Raw genomic sequence first — 17605 nt, forward strand, 5'->3', positions numbered from 1 at the left:
GATAGTAGGTTCATAATCTTTATTATTAAGTTAGTCTTCCACTTCCAATCTTGTCAGCACTGGGTTAGCACCCATAATCCTCATCTTATGATCCCAACTCTCAGAAAACAACCCATACAGAACACTGACTCACACATCATTACATGTTCCAGCATTGTCCTACTAGAAGAGACCCACCATTGCAACAAAGATATAGAAAGATATATATTTCTTTAACAAATAGAATAAAAAATATCTTACGTGCTTTTACATTGTCACAGGTATCTGTATCTGCTTTGATGTGCTCAAGGCCTGCTCTGGCTTAATCTAGAATAGGTAATAATTTTAAAAAAGCAGGATATACAAGTTATATTTGTTACTATTAAATGTGTTAAAATATGCCATATTATGAACAATCTCTATTCTTGTTCAACACATGCATGAGTAGTTCCATATGTCATGCGTGTCTATTGGATGTGTAGTTTCACTACAGGACAAACCCCAGCAGTATGAACAAGAAGGGCTGCATAAAGACTCCAACTCCCAGAGTTCCCAGCATAGATGCTCCTGGTGGAGAAAAAAATACATTATACCACTTGACCTCTCTCCTGCCTATCCATCTTCATTTCAGTTTCTTCCTCATAGTCTAATCAACTCTTTATCTTACCTGACCACAGGAGCATTCCTTTATCTCTACCTATCTCCATCTCTCACTCCTGTTGTGTACATAACATCTCGTAAATTTGTATTTACCAGCATATGACTGGGAAATATCCACTTGTCAATAATGGGGCGGCAGGTAGCCTATTGGTTAGAGTGTTGGGCCAGTAACCGAAAGGTTGCTAGATCGAATCCCCGAGCTGACAAGGTCGTTCTGCCCCTGAACAAGGCAGTTAACCCATTGTTCTCCGGTAGGAAGTCATTGTAAATAAGAATTTGTTCTTAACTGACTTACCTAGTTAAATTTAAAAAATACAAATCTGTGAGCTCAGCTTGTTTGCCATCAGCCAATCGGCATTCTCAACTAGTTCAAAGCACTAGAACACTTTACAAGTAGTATTTTCTGAGGTTCCCACTTGTTATGAACGCAGCATTCATCTCTTCCCCTCCCAGTCCTCTCTCTCCTACTCACCTGAGAGTTGGGGCAGGTTTCTGGGTGGGTTTGTAGTTGATTCTGCGCGGTCATAGGCCACTCGGTCGTAGGCCACACCCAGAGCATTGCCAAGAGCGGCCTGTTGTGCCTCCCCCAGCACCGCCCACTGTGCATTGGTTACCATGGCAGCATTGTCAGGACCCAGGGCCTTCAGCTGGCTGGTTGAGAGTGCCTGATCAGAAATCAGAAGAGTATGGAGTGCTGGATTCCAAAGTCACCTATTTTTTTTCTCCATAAACCTAGTAATTAGAAAACCTCAGTGGAACACAGCAGAGATAGAGAAGAGCCCCCTAAGCAAACTGGTTCTGGGGGTCTGTTCACAAACAAACCCCACGACAGCAACACAATTAGACCCAACCAAATCATGAGAAAACAAAGATAATTACATTGGAAAGAATTTACAAAAAAACAGAGCAAACTAGAATGCTATTTGGCCCTAAACAGAGAGTACACAGTGGCGGAATACCTGACCACCGTGACTTACCCAAAATTAAGGAAATCTTTGACTATGTACAGGTACAGACTCAGTGAGCATAGCCTTGCTATTGAGAAAGGCCACCGTAGGCAGACCTGGCTCTCAAGAGGAGACAGGCTATGTGCACACTGCTCACAAAATGAGGTGGAAACTGAGTTGCACTTCCTAACCTGCCAAATGTATGACCATACTAGAGACACACATTTCCCTCAGATTACACAGATGCACGAAGAATTCGAAAGCAAACCCAATTTTGATCAACTCTGTTGCCACAAGAAAAGTGCAACCAGTGAAGAACAAACACCATTGTCAATACAACCCATATTTATTTAATTATTTTCCCTTTTGTACTTTAACTATTGGCATATCATTACAACACTGTATACAGACATAATATGACATTTGAAATGTCTTTATTCTTTTGGAATTTTTGTAAGTGTAGTGTTCACTGTTAATTTTTTATTGTTTATTTCACTATTGTTTATCTATTTCACTTGCTTTGGCAATGTTAACATGTTTCCCATGCCAATAAAACCCTTAATTTGAAATTGAAATTGAATTGATAGAGGGAGGCAGGGAGAGAGTATACTCACAGCGAGGCGGTCTGGGGGGATGAGGGGAACGCTGGTCGGACTGAGGAATGAGAAGGCAGAGGGACTGAGAGACGGAAACTCTGACAAACTCAAACCAGCTGGAGAAAAGTGAGATAAAACAGAGAGAGAGAGAAAGAGAGAGGGGGGAGGAGGGATGAGAAATGGCTTACATTTGAAAATGTATTTCACAAAATAAGAGGGAGCAATAGTGTGAGAGAGAGAGAAAGAGGGGAACAGAGGAGTGTATCTGACCCATGATGTTGCCCAGAGAGTTGACCCGAGCCTCAGTCCATCCCTGTGGTTCTCCAAACACAGCCACGGCACGCTGCTTCAGAAGCTCTGTTACTGCCAGGGGGCACTGCACCTCGCCCACCGACTGTACTGCCTCCCTATAGAGATACATAACACATTATAAAACAAGCTCACGCAAACACACATGCACTGTCCATGTCTAACCTGAAGGCATCAGTGTTGAGTTGACCAGTCTCCTCAGTGTTCAGACCACAGATGAACTGGTCCAGTCCCACCAACTCTACAGCTCCCAGTTCTCCCACTGTCTTATTAATACGCTCCACAAAACCCCTCCACACAGCCTCCCTCTGCCAGGGACCAGACATGATCATCATTAGAGTCTAGTATTTTTGTGTGTGTGTGTGTGTGTGTGTGTGTGTGTGTGTGTGTGTGTGTGTGTGTGTGTGTGTGTGTGTGTGTGTGTGTGTGTGTGTGTGTGTGTGTGTGTGTGTGTGTGTGCGTGCGTGCGTGCGTGCGTGCGTGCGTGCGTGCGTGCGTGCGTGCGTGCGTGCGTGCGTGCGTGCGTGCGTGCGTGCGTGCGTGCGTGCGTGCGTGCGTGCGTGTGTTCATATATACAGTACCTGTGGTTGTGTCCAGGAGCAGCGGGAAAGTGTCTCCAGAGTGTCCAGGGAGGAGAAGGGGAGGCTGGGCAGCTCAGTGAGGTTGAACCCCTGAGAGACACAGCCCAGCTGGAGCACCTGGCTCTCATTCAAACCTGACACTGGACCCCAGGCCTGTAGTACAATATAGTACAGCTCACTCAACAGCAGAACAAAAAAAAGATGCTCACCCCTGCACTCGAGATTCTTCTAACTTCTGTGGAGTTGGATGAAATGACCCCAAGATTTAGACACTAATCTAAGGTATGTTTTGGAACCCCCCGTAGACTTGAAGAGGGTAAACTGATCTGTGCCTGAGCCTGGCCATCTACCTGGATGGCCTTCTCTCTGAGCACCACTAGTTGCTCGGCGCTGTAATCAAGGACCTCCCCGAGCGTTTCCACGGCAGCGGTGATTGTGGCAGCGTCCATCTTGGAGAGCTGGGCTGGGCTCCAGTAGACATTGGCTCCGCCCAGTTCCTCCAACAGAGACACAGTAAGGCCCGCCTCCCCCTGAGGGAGAACTAGAGAGAGAGGGTCCAGGGAGGTTGTGGTAAATGTATTGTAATGTCTTTATTATGTTCATATTCAAAATAATCCCACACACATTCTTATCTGCACCTTAGGTGTGTGTGTTTCTCCTCTCTCACCTGCTCTCCTCCTGCGCATGGGCATTACTTCAGATGTGGAGGTGGAGAGAGAGAAGAGTTTCCATCGCAGGGCTGAGAGGTCCGGACCACTACTAAACTCCTGAGGAGGGTTAGGGACCGGAGGGCTGGGTAGGCTGTCCATCAGGTCAGACAGAGTCTCTTTCAGCCACGACTAGAGGGGGGAAAAGCCAGGGTAGAAAGTAAACGAGCAGAGCTTCATTTTTTTAAATTCAGAGAAACATTCTGGATTGTGAAAGCTTTCTTTATTTCACAAGCGTAGACAACATCAGGGAGAGACTAGTCCAGGGCCTTTCTTATGTGGTTGTCAGGGAGATCATGGTGATAGTGAGCCACTGACCTTAAAGCGCAGTGAGCGGACAGCAGAATCATCCAACAGGAGAAGAGGACCCAGGGATTTGATGGTGTCAGCTGTCCAATCAGACGGGTCACTTTCAGAGGAGAGAAACAATAAAAATGGTATATGTGTCAAATGTTATTTTGGCAGTAGCAGTTCTATCTAGAAAGGTGAGAGGATGTGCTTGTTCGTACCCGTATGTATCATTGAGCAGCTGGAAGAGCGCCCTCCAGTGGCGTGGAGGAATCTGTTTGCAGGAGGCCAGGGCCTGCACGGTGGAGTTGAGGACCTCAGGGGCCAGGAGGGACATCTGAGAGGGGGCCAGCTCACACAGCAGCGACCCCAGACTCAACACTTCCTCACTGGACAACTTTGACATGTTCCTCCCCTGTGGACACAGGGGTGCACCGGGCTCTGTCACTCATTGCAGTATGTGTGTCTGTGTGTGTGTGTGTGTTTGTGATTTACATTAAAGATTAGGGTTAGGGTTGGGGTTGAGGCTAGGGTTATGGTTGAACTAGGATGTGGACATGAAGCTAGGGTTAGGATTAGGGTTAGGATTAAACTGGGATGTGGACATGAAGCTAGGGTTAGGATTAGGGGATGTAGACATGAACCTAGGGTTAGGATTAGGATTGAACTGGGATGTGGACATGAAGCTACACATGTAGGATCTTAATTTGAGCCAGTCTGCTACAGTAGGAGAATAATCCTGCAGCAACAGGAAATGTGATTTATTAAATGGATTATAAATCAATGGAATTTTTAGTAGAAATTATCAACTTAGCATTCCTACGGTCTCAGCAACAATAGTGACCAAATGAAGATCCTACATCTGTAGGGTTATGGTTAGGGTTGTGTGTTTACCAGGCAGTTCAGGGCTCTGTTGGTCAGTGTGGGGCGAGAGCGAGAGGTGAGAGGCAAAGAACTCAGGTTGGCCTCTTTCATCTTCTTCATGAACACAGCACATACAGAGGCAGGTAGACTGGCTATCTTCTCAGCCCTGAGAGAGAGCGAGAGCGAGAGCGAGAGCGAGAGCGAGAGCGAGAGAGTATGTGTGTGTAAGTGTGCGTCGTTCTGAAATATATAGGGGATACACTTAAAAAACACATTTGCATAAAAACAATAGGTCAGTGTGGCCCCCTGGACAGCTGGGGACGATTTCAATTGAAACCCCCGAAACACAGCAAAATCTGCCAGTGTGTGTGTGTAATCACGGCAGGTGAAGCAGCAGCAGGGTGGGGATCTCCTCCAGCTCTGTGTCTGTGATGTTGTTGAAGTAGCCTGCTCTCTTGTTCTCCAAACCTGCAAACAGACTCTGTGCAGTACAGCACACCTGACAGACAAGGTGAGAGGGCGGGAGATAAAAGAGTGTCTCAAAATCAATGTAAAAATAGCCCCTAAGCATGTAATAACCAGCCTGACCTCAGAGCTATATGAAACAAACGTATATGTATTTCTGAGCATCTCGAAGACGTATGCTATCTACTAATGGCCTAGTTACTTTAGACAGAAATTAATTTAGGGAGGTTGGTCGGAGAGGATGAGTGGGTGTAATCCGCGACCATCTAACAATCCAAAGGTAGCGGTGTCGGGGCAATTGTAGCTTTTTATACAACGGATGGGTCTAATCCTGAATGCGATTGGTTAAAATCGCATTCCAACCGGTGTCTATTCCATAAATTACCACCGGCTAAATCTATGAAGTTGAAATGCCTATTTACTCTATTCCATCTGACTGCGCAATCCACTGTCTCATCAGCCCAGCCAGGCAATTTATAAACTTGATCTGCACTATAAAAAAAACTAGATCATTATCTCACATTTCTTTTAGACAGTGTTTAGTTTTCAACAGTGGAGATTTGTATAAACCTTGTCGTCTGTCTCTCCGACATTTGCAGCGTTGTTTCAATATTCAAATTCGACTCCAGCTGTCCCATAGTAATGAAAGTGTTGGGACGAGACAGACAGGCAGGCAGCGTTTCTCAGCCAGTCGAAATCATAAATCAGCTGGCATCATTTTCATGGATATATATAAAGAAATGTAAATTGAAAAAAGGTCAAACGAAATGAAGTGCAGCTAGTTTGCAGTCTTTCCAGCTTCAGTTTGAAGTGATTGTGTTAGCTGTGTTATTGGCTAGCTCCTCTAAGTCCTGACCAGTAAGCACATTTTCTATGCCAGGCGAAGTCGCGCATCATTAGCTCATCATTGTTATGGATGTATCCAAATAAATGTCACAAATAAATGTCACTGGAAAATAGTTTGAACAAATGCAAATGCAGCTACTTTGCTATTATTCTGGCTGCAACCCTAGATTTGTGTCAGAACTATATATTGTTGAAGGATGAAATAGTATGAATAAATTAATCAAAATAACATTTTTAATGAAAATATGTCAATCATTATTTGAAAATGTTGGTAACCCGTTGTATAAAAGTGATAATGCCCTCGAAGCCGGTGTTTGGAGGATATATTAGCACAGTTTGCCGCCCGAGACAAACAACACCCGTGCCAACATATCCTCCAAACACTGTTTCATCAGGCATGATCACTTAATTAGCTAACCCTTCCCCCAACCTTTATTCTAAACTTGACCCAATTCAACTAACAGGTTATCAGGCTATGCAAATTATCCTAACCTTTATTGTTAGTTCACCTAACCACGAACGTAATTCTCCTTCGCTGTTACGACGCAACAAGCAACCTGGTCTCAAAGAAATACATATAAGTCCTCGAAGATGTATAATACATCATCCAATTCGTATGCTATTGTACGACCAGGTAAGATGTATGATACTATATGTCCTCTAATTCATATGATATTCTATGACCGCTACTCCATTCATAATGTAACCTGTCAGTTGTCACAGATTTACATACAGAATAGTAGAAGTTGCAGTCATCACTTGTGTGTATGTGTGTGTGTGTACCTGTGTCTTAGAGAGCCAGCGTGGAGTCTCTGTCACAGCTTGGGCCATCTCCAGGACGCCACTTTCAGCCACCTTTTCAATCATTTCACAGGCCACGCCCTGCATCGCCGAGCCCAGCTTCCTGTCATCATCATCATTTACATTGTAGTCATTAGGCAGACGCTCTTATCCAGAGCGACTTACAGGAGCAACTACCTTGCTTATCATCATCATCCTCATCATTAGTACCATCAGAAACTGTGTGTGTGTGTTCTCACCGCATGTCTGGAAGTGTCATCTTCTTGCCGAGGATATTTCTGACCAGAAAGGCCGACTGCAAGACAGAGAACAGTGTGTAATGTCACACCAGTGGCCGTAGTCCCCAGAGTTGCGTTCAGAAGACACACACACACACACCTGTGCACGTGTCCACTGCTTGCCCTCCAATTGGTCGAGGGAGGTCAGGTTAGCCTTGTCCAGGGTTTTCAGGGATAGGCTGGACAGCAGAGAGGCAGGGACTTTCTGGATTAGCTCTGAGGCATTCACATCCCCAAGCAGCTACACACACACACACAAGCACGCAGACATACAGATTACTTTAGGATCAACCTGAACCATCTTTGCTGCATATCTAATTTTCTTCTATGACTTCTCCCTCTCTTCCCCTCTCACCCCTCCCTTCCCCTCTCACCCCTCCCTCCCTCCCTCTCTTACCCATCCCTTCCCCTCTCACCCCTCCCTTCTCCTCTCACCCCTCCCTTCCGCTCTCACCCCTCCCTTCCGCTCTCACCCCTCCCTTCTCCTTTCACCCCTCCCTTCCCCTCTCACCCCTCCCTTCCCCTCTCACCCCTCCCTCCCTCTCTTACCCCCTCCAGCAATGCTTTTCTCTGTAGACTGGTCATCTTTTGACTCATCATGTCCAGACCCTCATTACCCAGAAGCCCCTGGGATTTGACCTTCCTGAGGACAGAGGAGGCCACGCCCGTCACAGCTGAACCCAGAGACATTAACTCCTTACCAGACACCTCCTGAGAGAGAGATTGAGTGAGAGAGAGAGAGAGAGGGAGGAAGGGTAGAAGGGAGAGTAGAGATACAGAAATTAGAGTTTTTAGAGCTGCTCTCTATTTGACCATTAGTTCCTACCTTGGCCCCTCATACAATAGAAGAGGTTCACCTAAACATTTCAGTTGAGAAGCCTGTTAATAGTACTGACTGAGACAAAGACATATTGATAAGAGTAACACCTCTCACCTGCTTCCCCTGCAGTAGTTTATTGGCCAGTGTTTTGGCCTGGGTCAGACCCCACTTCACCTCTGACCCCAGTGACATCAGGGTGTCCTTGAGGGCGTCGGGGGAGAACTGGGAGAGATGGAAAGGGGAAAGCAGTGTAACACCGGGACCCAGCGCACGCAGCAGCTCAGGACTGGTATCATCCATAGATGATGACATCACAGTGTTGACGAGCTTCTTCTTCAGCTGGAAGCCGGAGGAGGAGGGGAGAGGAAGACGAGGGGAGATGTGGAAGGAAGAGGAGGGTTAAAAATAAACACCACAGATTATTCCCATAATTGTTCTCTGTAAAATCCCTACTTTAGTGATTCCTGAGTTATAAACTATAAACTACAACAACTTTGGAAAGAGTGAGTGAGTGAGAGAGAGAGAGAGAGAGAGAGAGAGAGAGAGAGAGAGAGAGAGAGAGAGAGAGAGAGAGAGAGAGAGAGAGAGAGAGAGAGAGAGAGAGAGAGAGAGAGAGAGAGAGAGAGAGAGAGAGAGAGAGAGAGAGAGAGAGAGAGGGAGAGAGAGAGACTGGGGGGATACCTTGTTGACTCCAGAGTTGCTACAGTCATCAAGTTGAGAGAGGAGGAGCCGGCTCATGGAGGAGTTTAGGGTTGGGGCGTCATCATAGAAACATGCCAGCGAGCCCAGTCTGGATAGGAAAGGGTCAGAGGTCATAGGTCAGAGTTAAGTAAAATACCCTACTGGCTATTCAGTACCGTGTTTGGTAAGTCATCCAACATCTGTTCTGAACTCTCCTCCCTTGTTTGTTTGTCACATTTCTGTGACTAAGCACTCGCTCATGCTCAAGGTAGATGTATGTAGATCTGGCTAATTCAGGAAAAATGCTAATCTAACCGTCAATACCTATTTTGTTTAGTAAAGTAATTATGTAACTACAGGGTGGTCTGAACAATTAGCAAAATGAATGGTAATTTGCATGTCCAGCACAGGAGGTTGGTGGCACCTTATTTGGGGAGGATGGGCTCATAGTAATGGCTGGAATGGAATGAATGGAATGGAATTGAACTCATCAAACACATGGTTTCTATGTGTTTGATTCCATTCCATTCACTCTATTCTAGCTATTATTATCAGCCGTCCTCCCCTCAGCAGCCTCCTGTGATGTCCAGGTGATGCAGCTCCAGTCCTTCTCTCAGGCACGTACAGACCTGTCCAGGTTCTGGACCAAGTCATCTCTCTTCTGGGAGCACTCTCGGATCTTCTGGAGTATCTTTCTGCCCTGGAGAGGAGGGAGCCCCCCCACCCCTCTGAAGGAGGAAGGGAACTGGGGCGAATGGAAGAATTGACACAACTAGGGAAAGAGAGAGATAGTGGGGAAGACAGATATATTAAAATAGCAGTTGTAAAATAGGGGACTGTGATCTGTTTGAGGGCCTCAGTGAGTTTTGATGCGATCCATTAAAAAGCAGAGTGGGGAGAACTACAACAAACAAAGACCTGGTCGTTGGGGATGGTTTGGATGTCGTCCATGGGCAGCCCGGAAAGGAAGGGCCCCATCATCTTCATCACATCCATCTTCAGCCACACCAGCCTGGGAGGACAGGGGCTGGGCATCACTGGAGAGAGAGGAGGGTGGCAAACACACACACACAGTTGGCACACACACATACACTCACACACACAGGGCAGAGTAGTACTTGAACACACACATGATGTCACAACAGTGGTTGTAGTCACCAGAGTTGTGTTCAGTAGACACACGCACATGTGCGCAAACACACACACACACACACACACACACACACACACACACACACACACACACACACACACACACACACACACACACACACACACACACACACACACACACACACACACACACACACACACACACACACACACACACACACACACACCACACACACCACACACACACACAAGCAGGGCCCAGTATTTCTTGAACACACACATGGGTACTTGAACATACACATGCAAATGTAATAAACACATAAACACACTGCAGAGTGAAGATCTGTGTGACACACACGCAAATCAGGTGTTGTGTCTCGAATAAACACACACCTCTCCGCTGTCCTTTGGACACAACTCCCCCTCTCCCTTTTCATAGCCGCGGGAAGTAGTTTTGGGGTGATTTTTGTCGTAACTGAATCAGAATTAGTTAGGTAACATAGATAAATAAGATGTTTTATTTATTTTCATAATATGCAGAATATCAGAAAGGGAGAAGTAAGGTTTGAACATTGTCTTCATATGTGAATGTATCTGTTAAACCATGTGAAGGGCTCCACTATTTCTGTACTCCAGTCACTCCCTCCTTTTCCCATTGGGGGGAGGAGTATGGCAGTGTCTGGAACCATTGTATTACCCCTCTGATGTTGCACTTATCTTTCATAGTATATGACCTAGAGGCTCACTCCCCTCAGGGAGCTTGTCCAGGGGTGGGTTGTATTTGAGATGGGAGTATCTAGAATTGACAATTGATATATGCCATTGGATGAGGTAATGTTTTGGTACTATGAAGTACCAAGAACGAGATTAGAACCTCGTCTTAGAGAGCAAACTTCTCTCCTTCCTCCCTGCTCCTCTCCTCTCCTTTCCAGCTTGTATCCTTCTCTCCTTCCTCCCTGCTCTTCTCCTCTCCTTTCCAGCTTGTATCCTTCTCTCCTTCCTACCTGCTCTTCTCCTCTCCTTTCCAGCTTGTATCCTTCTCTCCTTCCTCCCTGCTCTTCTCCTCTTCCAAGCTTGTTTCCTGTATTTTCTCATAATTTCTTTCCATTTGGTTTTCCTTTAGGAGGTTTCCCACCTTTCAAGGGGTTTCTTTTCATTCTCATTCTCCTCCTCTTTCCTTTCCTCTCTCCCCCTCTTGATTTGGGTCCCTCTCATCCTCTCTATCTTTCTCTTTCTCCGGTTTGACTTGAAGAGATTGATCATTAGTATTTGGGTCATAAGGTATAAAACAAGACTGTTTCTAAGAGCTTGATAAATCAAATGTTGATGTAACATCTAAAATCTCAAATAAACATATTTGTATCAGTATTTAGTTTAATTATAATAATGAATAATGTAACATATTCTGTCTCTGCAGAGGTGGTTCTCACCTGTCATATCAGGCTGTGGTGGTCTAGCAGGCCAGTTCTGTCCTACTTCTGGTCTGAGTGTCTGTCCTGGCTCCTGTTCTGGTTTAGGTGTCTGTCCTGGTTCCTGTGCTGGTCTGTGTGTCTGTCCTGGTTTCTGTTCTGGTCTGTGTGTCTGTCCTGGTTCCTGTTCTGGTCTGTGTGTCTGTCCTGGTTCCTGTTCTGGTCTGTGTGTCTGTCCTGGTTTCTGTTCTTGTATAGGTCTGGGGCGCCAGGCTGCAGCAGTGTGGCTGCAGTTGTAGTTGTTCTGGGCCACCCGCTCCTTGGCCCACTCTCTGATCTGAACACGCTGCTCCTCAGAGAGAGACCCAAACACCTCTCCCAACATCTTCATCCTGGAACCAGACCATACTGTTACCACACACACACACACACACACACACACACACACACACACACACACACACACACACACACACACACACACACACACACACACACACACACACACACACACACACACACACACACACACACACACACACACACACACACACACACACACACACACTCCAGCCCCACTCACATCTTTTCCAGGTGGGGGTTCTGTATCCAGGGAGGCAGGGTCATCTGAGGCGGGGGCATGTTCTGTAGGAGGGGCTTAGCGGCCCACACAAGCCTCCCATAATCCTCTGGTTCCATGTCGTCCCCACCCTTCATCATCAGGGCAACCCAAGAGAGGGGGGCGATGAACGCTCTCAGGAAACACTGGGGACCAGCCTGAGAGAGAGAAAGAAAGATGTTGCATTTGGGAAGTAAACAGGAGCATTGTTGAAGCCAGGTTATAATCTCATGCTAGGGCTTGACCTGTCACGCCCAACGCAGGAGATGAGAAGCAGGTACAGGAAGTGAATCATTTAATATAGACGGACACACAGCGGAACAAGAACAGCGTCTGGACATAGATATGACACGACAAACAGTGCTACTACAGGGAACAACACAGAGGAGCAGACATATATGCAGGGGTAATCAACAAAGTGAGGGAGTCCAGGTGAGTCCAATGAGCGCAGCTGCGTGTAATGATGGCAACAGTTGCGTAAAATGACGGGTAGCCTGGCGCCCTCGAGAGCCAGGAAGGGGGAGCGGGAGCAGGCGTGACAAAACCACGACTAGTGGGAGGGCTGAAGATGCAGTATTGTTGAAAAACAGCTGGTAATTGGCTGAGAGGGCTTGAGTGACACTGACCGAAGAGTTCCTCATGTGCTCAATGAAGCTTGGTAGACTGGAACAGTTCCACATCCTCTCTGTCACGTTCTAGAAAGAGAGCGAGAGTGAGAGAAAGGGAGAGATAGAGGAACATTTATTAAAAATGTCATTATCTTATACCTTATAGTTTAATAAACAGGTTATAAACACCACTATAAAACTGTATATAAAACAAGACCAAATATGGCCTTTGTGTCTAAAATGGATACAATCCCCATTATGTAAATAGTTGTTTACAACACTCCTGGTGTATGACTAGAGTACTGTCAGTGTATTTGCATATTTTGAATATATCTGGCTATGTAAATGAAGATGAATGTTGAGGTACCCATTCACGGTCAGAGTCAGGGTATTTCATGGTGCTATTGGGCTGGAAATAGAAGTGGGAAGCAGAGTCCATGTCTGTGTCTGAGTAGGTATCTGTTTCCTCAGCAGGGAGGGAGGTGAGGAGTGAGTGGAAGTGGGAGAGAGGGTTGGGACTAGACATGCTGTCTTCCATTTGCACCCCACTGATGGAGAGAGAAAGAGAGAGAGCGTGAGGGGGGGCTAACTTGTAGATCCATTACTTTGCACACACACACACACACGGGTCACCTTACCTGTTGTTAAAGGGGTTGTCCATCGTCATGGGTACCAGGTGTCCTGTAACATAGCAACCACGCATTAAGAAAAACACAGGAAAAACTAAGATGATGTAATAAGCATCAAACTGTTTTAATGTGGTGCTGTTTCCAGCATGTTGTTCATAAGCAATATTATTACAATGATACATTAGTGATACTCTCTGTGTTTACTAGGATAGAGGATGTATGTGCTGTGTCCTCACCCATTTGCAGGCATCTCATCATCTGTGGGGACAGAGGGACACCAGAATGAACTACATGACTGTTACTTTTACTGATGGCTTTCTACCTGTTGTCTCTTCATTGACTATCTACAAGTAACCTACAGTACAAACTGAGGTATAATGTCATACCACTTTACAGTGAGGTGTGAGACAGCCGCGCCAGTCAGCCATCTAGGGTGTCACAATACACATAGCAGGTGAAGGAGTCTGTGTGGGGCTTAAACTACAGCTGGGGATGGTGTAACTGTAACATCAACATAGGCCAACTGTGTGTGTACTGATCAGTACTGTAGTAACATCACCCAGAGGTGTGTGTACTGATCAGTACTGTAGTAACATCACCCAGAGGTGTGTGTACTGATCAGTACTGTAGTAACATCACCCAGAGGTGTGTGTACTGATCAGTACTGTAGTAACATCACCCAGAGGTGTGTGTACTGATCAGTACTGTAGTAACATCACCCAGAGGTGTGTGTACTGATCAGTACTGTAGTAACATCACCCAGAGGTGTGTGTACTGATCAGTACTGTAGTAACATCACCCAGAGGTGTGTGTACTGATCAGTACTGTAGTAACATCACCCAGAGGTGTGTGTTTGATCAGTACTGTAGTAACATCACCCAGAGGTGTGTGTACTGATCAGTACTGTAGTAACATCACCCAGAGGTGTGTGTTTGATCAGTACTGTAGTAACATCACCCAGAGGTGTGTGTACTGATCAGTACTGTAGTAACATCACCCAGAGGTGTGTGTACTGATCAGTACTGTAGTAACATCACCCAGAGGTGTGTGTACTGATCAGTACTGTAGTAACATCACCCAGAGGTGTGTGTACTGATCAGTACTGTAGTAACATCACCCAGAGGTGTGTGTACTGATCAGTACTGTAGTAACATCACCCAGAGGTGTGTGTACTGATCAGTACTGTAGTAACATCACCCAGAGGTGTGTGTACTGATCAGTACTGTAGTAACATCACCCAGAGGTGTGTGTTTGATCAGTACTGTAGTAACATCACCCAGAGGTGTGTGTACTGATCAGTACTGTAGTAACATCACCCAGAGGTGTGTGTTTGATCAGTACTGTAGTAACATCACCCAGAGGTGTGTGTACTGATCAGTACTGTAGTAACATCACCCAGAGGTGTGTGTTTGATCAGTACTGTAGTAACATCACCCAGAGGTGTGTGTACTGATCAGTACTGTAGTAACATCACCCAGAGGTGTGTGTACTGATCAGTACTGTAGTAACATCACCCAGAGGTGTGTGTACTGATCAGTACTGTAGTAACATCACCCAGAGGTGTGTGTACTGATCAGTACTGTAGTAACATCACCCAGAGGTGTGTGTACTGATCAGTACTGTAGTAACATCACCCAGAGGTGTGTGTACTGATCAGTACTGTAGTAACATCACCCAGAGGTGTGTGTACTGATCAGTACTGTAGTAACATCACCCAGAGGTGTGTGTTTGATCAGTACTGTAGTAACATCACCCAGAGGTGTGTGTACTGATCAGTACTGTAGTAACATCACCCAGAGGTGTGTGTTTGATCAGTACTGTAGTAACATCACCCAGAGGTGTGTGTACTGATCAGTACTGTAGTAACATCACCCAGAGGTGTGTGTACTGATCAGTACTGTAGTAACATCACCCAGAGGTGTGTGTACTGATCAGTACTGTAGTAACATCACCCAGAGGTGTGTGTACTGATCAGTACTGTAGTAACATCACCCAGAGGTGTGTGTACTGATCAGTACTGTAGTAACATCACCCAGAGGTGTGTGTACTGATCAGTACTGTAGTAACATCACCCAGAGGTGTGTGTACTGATCAGTACTGTAGTAACATCACCCAGAGGTGTGTGTACTGATCAGTACTGTAGTAACATCACCCAGAGGTGTGTGTACTGATCAGTACTGTAGTAACATCACCCAGAGGTGTGTGTACTGATCAGTACTGTAGTAACATCACCCAGAAGTGTGTGGTTGATCAAGGTGGAGGGAGTAGTATGTGTCCTTCAGGGGAAAGCAGGGAAATAGATCCCCCAGTCACATGGTTCTGTGTATTGTGGTCACAGTTTACTGACACCTCTGGTGAGGGAGGTCACACCTGGTCAGGTAAGGCAGACCATAGACTATTGATTGATTGATTGGTTGATTGACTGATTGTTTGATTGATTACCAATTTCTTGGCCATGTCTTGGAAGCGAGCGGGCGGAGATGGGAAGCCTGAGGTCGCGGGGTCAGGATCAAGCATCATGGGAGACATGGGAGACATGGGTGACATTGTATCTGGGTAGAGGGCTGAGAGGGACATATTGCATACACAGAAACACACATGAGCACGAACACGCACACGTCCACAAATTGTCAACATGTTATGTGTGTATGCTACACTTGTTTCCTGTTTGCATCTAACTGTAATTTAGGAATGATCCACTGTTGCAAAATGGAAGAGGGTTAGGCCTGGTGCGTTTGCTGCTTACCTGAGACTGCATGGACTAGGAAGAGGAGGAGGAGAGCCTTCTCCCCTGGTGAAGCCATGGTGGAACTGTCCACCTCTGCTGTAAAGAGGAGGAGAGAGGTGATGTCAGCCATTGTAAACATCAATTCTAAACGTGGAATCATTCTAATTTCCCACCTTTCACTAACCGTAATTCTAATATTGTTTCTATCTATCGTGCATCCCTTCGTTCTCAGTAAAAGACTACTTTTATTGTCGGAAAAATGTCAGTTGTACAACGTGTCTCCATGTGAGCCAGGTCTCAGGGATACTAGGGTATATTCTTTAATGCTTCCTCCTCTGAGGCTGTTAGCTCACAGCTGCCTAGCTACCGCCCTAGTTACCCACCTAGTTACCTGCCCCATGGAGTAAGCCCACTGGGGGTAAAGGAGAACATGCTGTGAAAAACATGCACTTTAATTAATATGTTATGTCACGCTCTTTCTCCATCTATCTTTCTCTCGGTTATATTTGCCTTTCTACCGTACTCTTTTCCTCCTCTCTCTCCACCTACTCTCTCTCCCTCTTCTCTCTCCCTCTCCCTCCTCCTCTCTTTCCATGTCTCTCTTTCAAAACCACTGCTTTCCTATCATCGCTTCTGTAAAAGACTTTCCTCTCTAAGTCATTTGCATGGCTTCCGAAGATTTGACTTCTCATTTGGGTTTGGCCTTGAGGTGTGTCATGCAATCTGCCTGTCTGAGTGTGGTGATTCTGGGGTTTATGGTCATAATCACCAATCACAGAATTATTTGACTATATGAATATACATTGGTTACAAATTCCTGGGACTGTCTCCTCTAAATACACTCCTGTCTATTCTGAATATCTTATTCATTTGAATTAGTTCATTAGTCAATTTTTAATACTCTGTCCTTGCACATTAGTGATGCATTTTTAATAGATTAACTATTCATAGATTGAAAATGGTGGCTTTTTTAAAGTATTATAAATATTATTCTGTGAGACAGATCATTGTTTACTTCAAAATGTAAAAAGCAACACACTGTCAATCCTTATTAGATAATGATGTAATAGACAGAGCAACAACACACAACCAACACAGTTCTAACCATTATGGAGGCCACAACCAACACAGTTCTAACCATTATGGAGGCCACAACCAACACAGTTCTAACCATTATGGAGGCCACAACCAACACAGTTCTAACCATTATGGAGGCCACAACCAACACAGTTCTAACCATTATGGAGGCCACAACCAACACAGTTCTAACCATTATGGAGGCCACAACCAACACAGTTCTAACCATTATGGAGGCCACAACCAACACAGTTCTAACCATTATGGAGGCCACAACCAACACAGTTCTAACCATTATGGAGGCCACAACCAACACAGTTCTAACCATTATGGAGGCCACAACCAACACAGTTCTAACCATTATGGAGGCCACAACCAACACAGTTCTAACCACAACCAAACCAAAGATAAACGTACTTACTGAATTGTGTTTTCTTTTTGGATGTGGAGTAGAGTATGTAACAGCAGTATGTTCAGCAGGAGAAGAGTGTATGTGTCCTCTCTCTCTCCCTCCCTCCCTCTCTCCCTCCCTCCCTCCTGGGAGGTTACCTGTACAGGTGTCAGACCAGGTGCATACGCTCTGCGTGTGTGTGTCTCATA

General features: G+C 45.7%; 1 protein-coding gene across 1 annotated transcript; it reads right to left on the minus strand.

Moving 5' to 3' along the window:
• Positions 1-5: 5 nt before the first annotated feature.
• On the minus strand, positions 6-16017 carry LOC139572750 (otoancorin-like). Its single transcript, XM_071395498.1, has 28 exons — positions 15947-16017; positions 15643-15764; positions 13437-13458; positions 13210-13252; positions 12939-13119; positions 12590-12658; positions 11928-12121; positions 11366-11736; positions 9741-9859; positions 9452-9594; positions 8823-8931; positions 8256-8480; positions 7871-8032; positions 7422-7562; positions 7283-7338; positions 7026-7146; positions 5312-5430; positions 4962-5097; positions 4289-4482; positions 4098-4188; positions 3740-3911; positions 3423-3613; positions 3073-3225; positions 2657-2799; positions 2453-2589; positions 2201-2298; positions 1112-1304; positions 6-546 (listed from the first exon to the last, which is right to left on the minus strand). Exons 1-28 carry the CDS (start codon positions 16002-16004, stop codon positions 467-469), a joined length of 3843 nt encoding a protein of 1280 aa, XP_071251599.1. The 5' UTR covers positions 16005-16017; the 3' UTR covers positions 6-466.
• Between the last annotated feature and the right edge of the window lie 1588 nt (positions 16018-17605).

This window comes from Salvelinus alpinus, chromosome 4 (assembly GCF_045679555.1).
Source record: "Salvelinus alpinus chromosome 4, SLU_Salpinus.1, whole genome shotgun sequence".
NCBI classification, from domain to species: Eukaryota; Metazoa; Chordata; class Actinopteri; order Salmoniformes; family Salmonidae; genus Salvelinus; species Salvelinus alpinus.

Coding starts and splice junctions, on each gene's coding strand:
- LOC139572750 (XM_071395498.1), bottom strand. CDS start 16,004: ATGGCTTCACCAGGGGAGAAGGCTCTCCTCCTCCTCTTCCTAGTCCAT. Junction 13,253..13,436: donor GATGAGATGCCTGCAAATGG/GTGAGGACACAG, acceptor GCTATGTTACAG/GACACCTGGTACCCATGACG. Junction 12,122..12,589: donor AGCACATGAGGAACTCTTCG/GTCAGTGTCACT, acceptor TCTCTCTCTCAG/GCTGGTCCCCAGTGTTTCCT.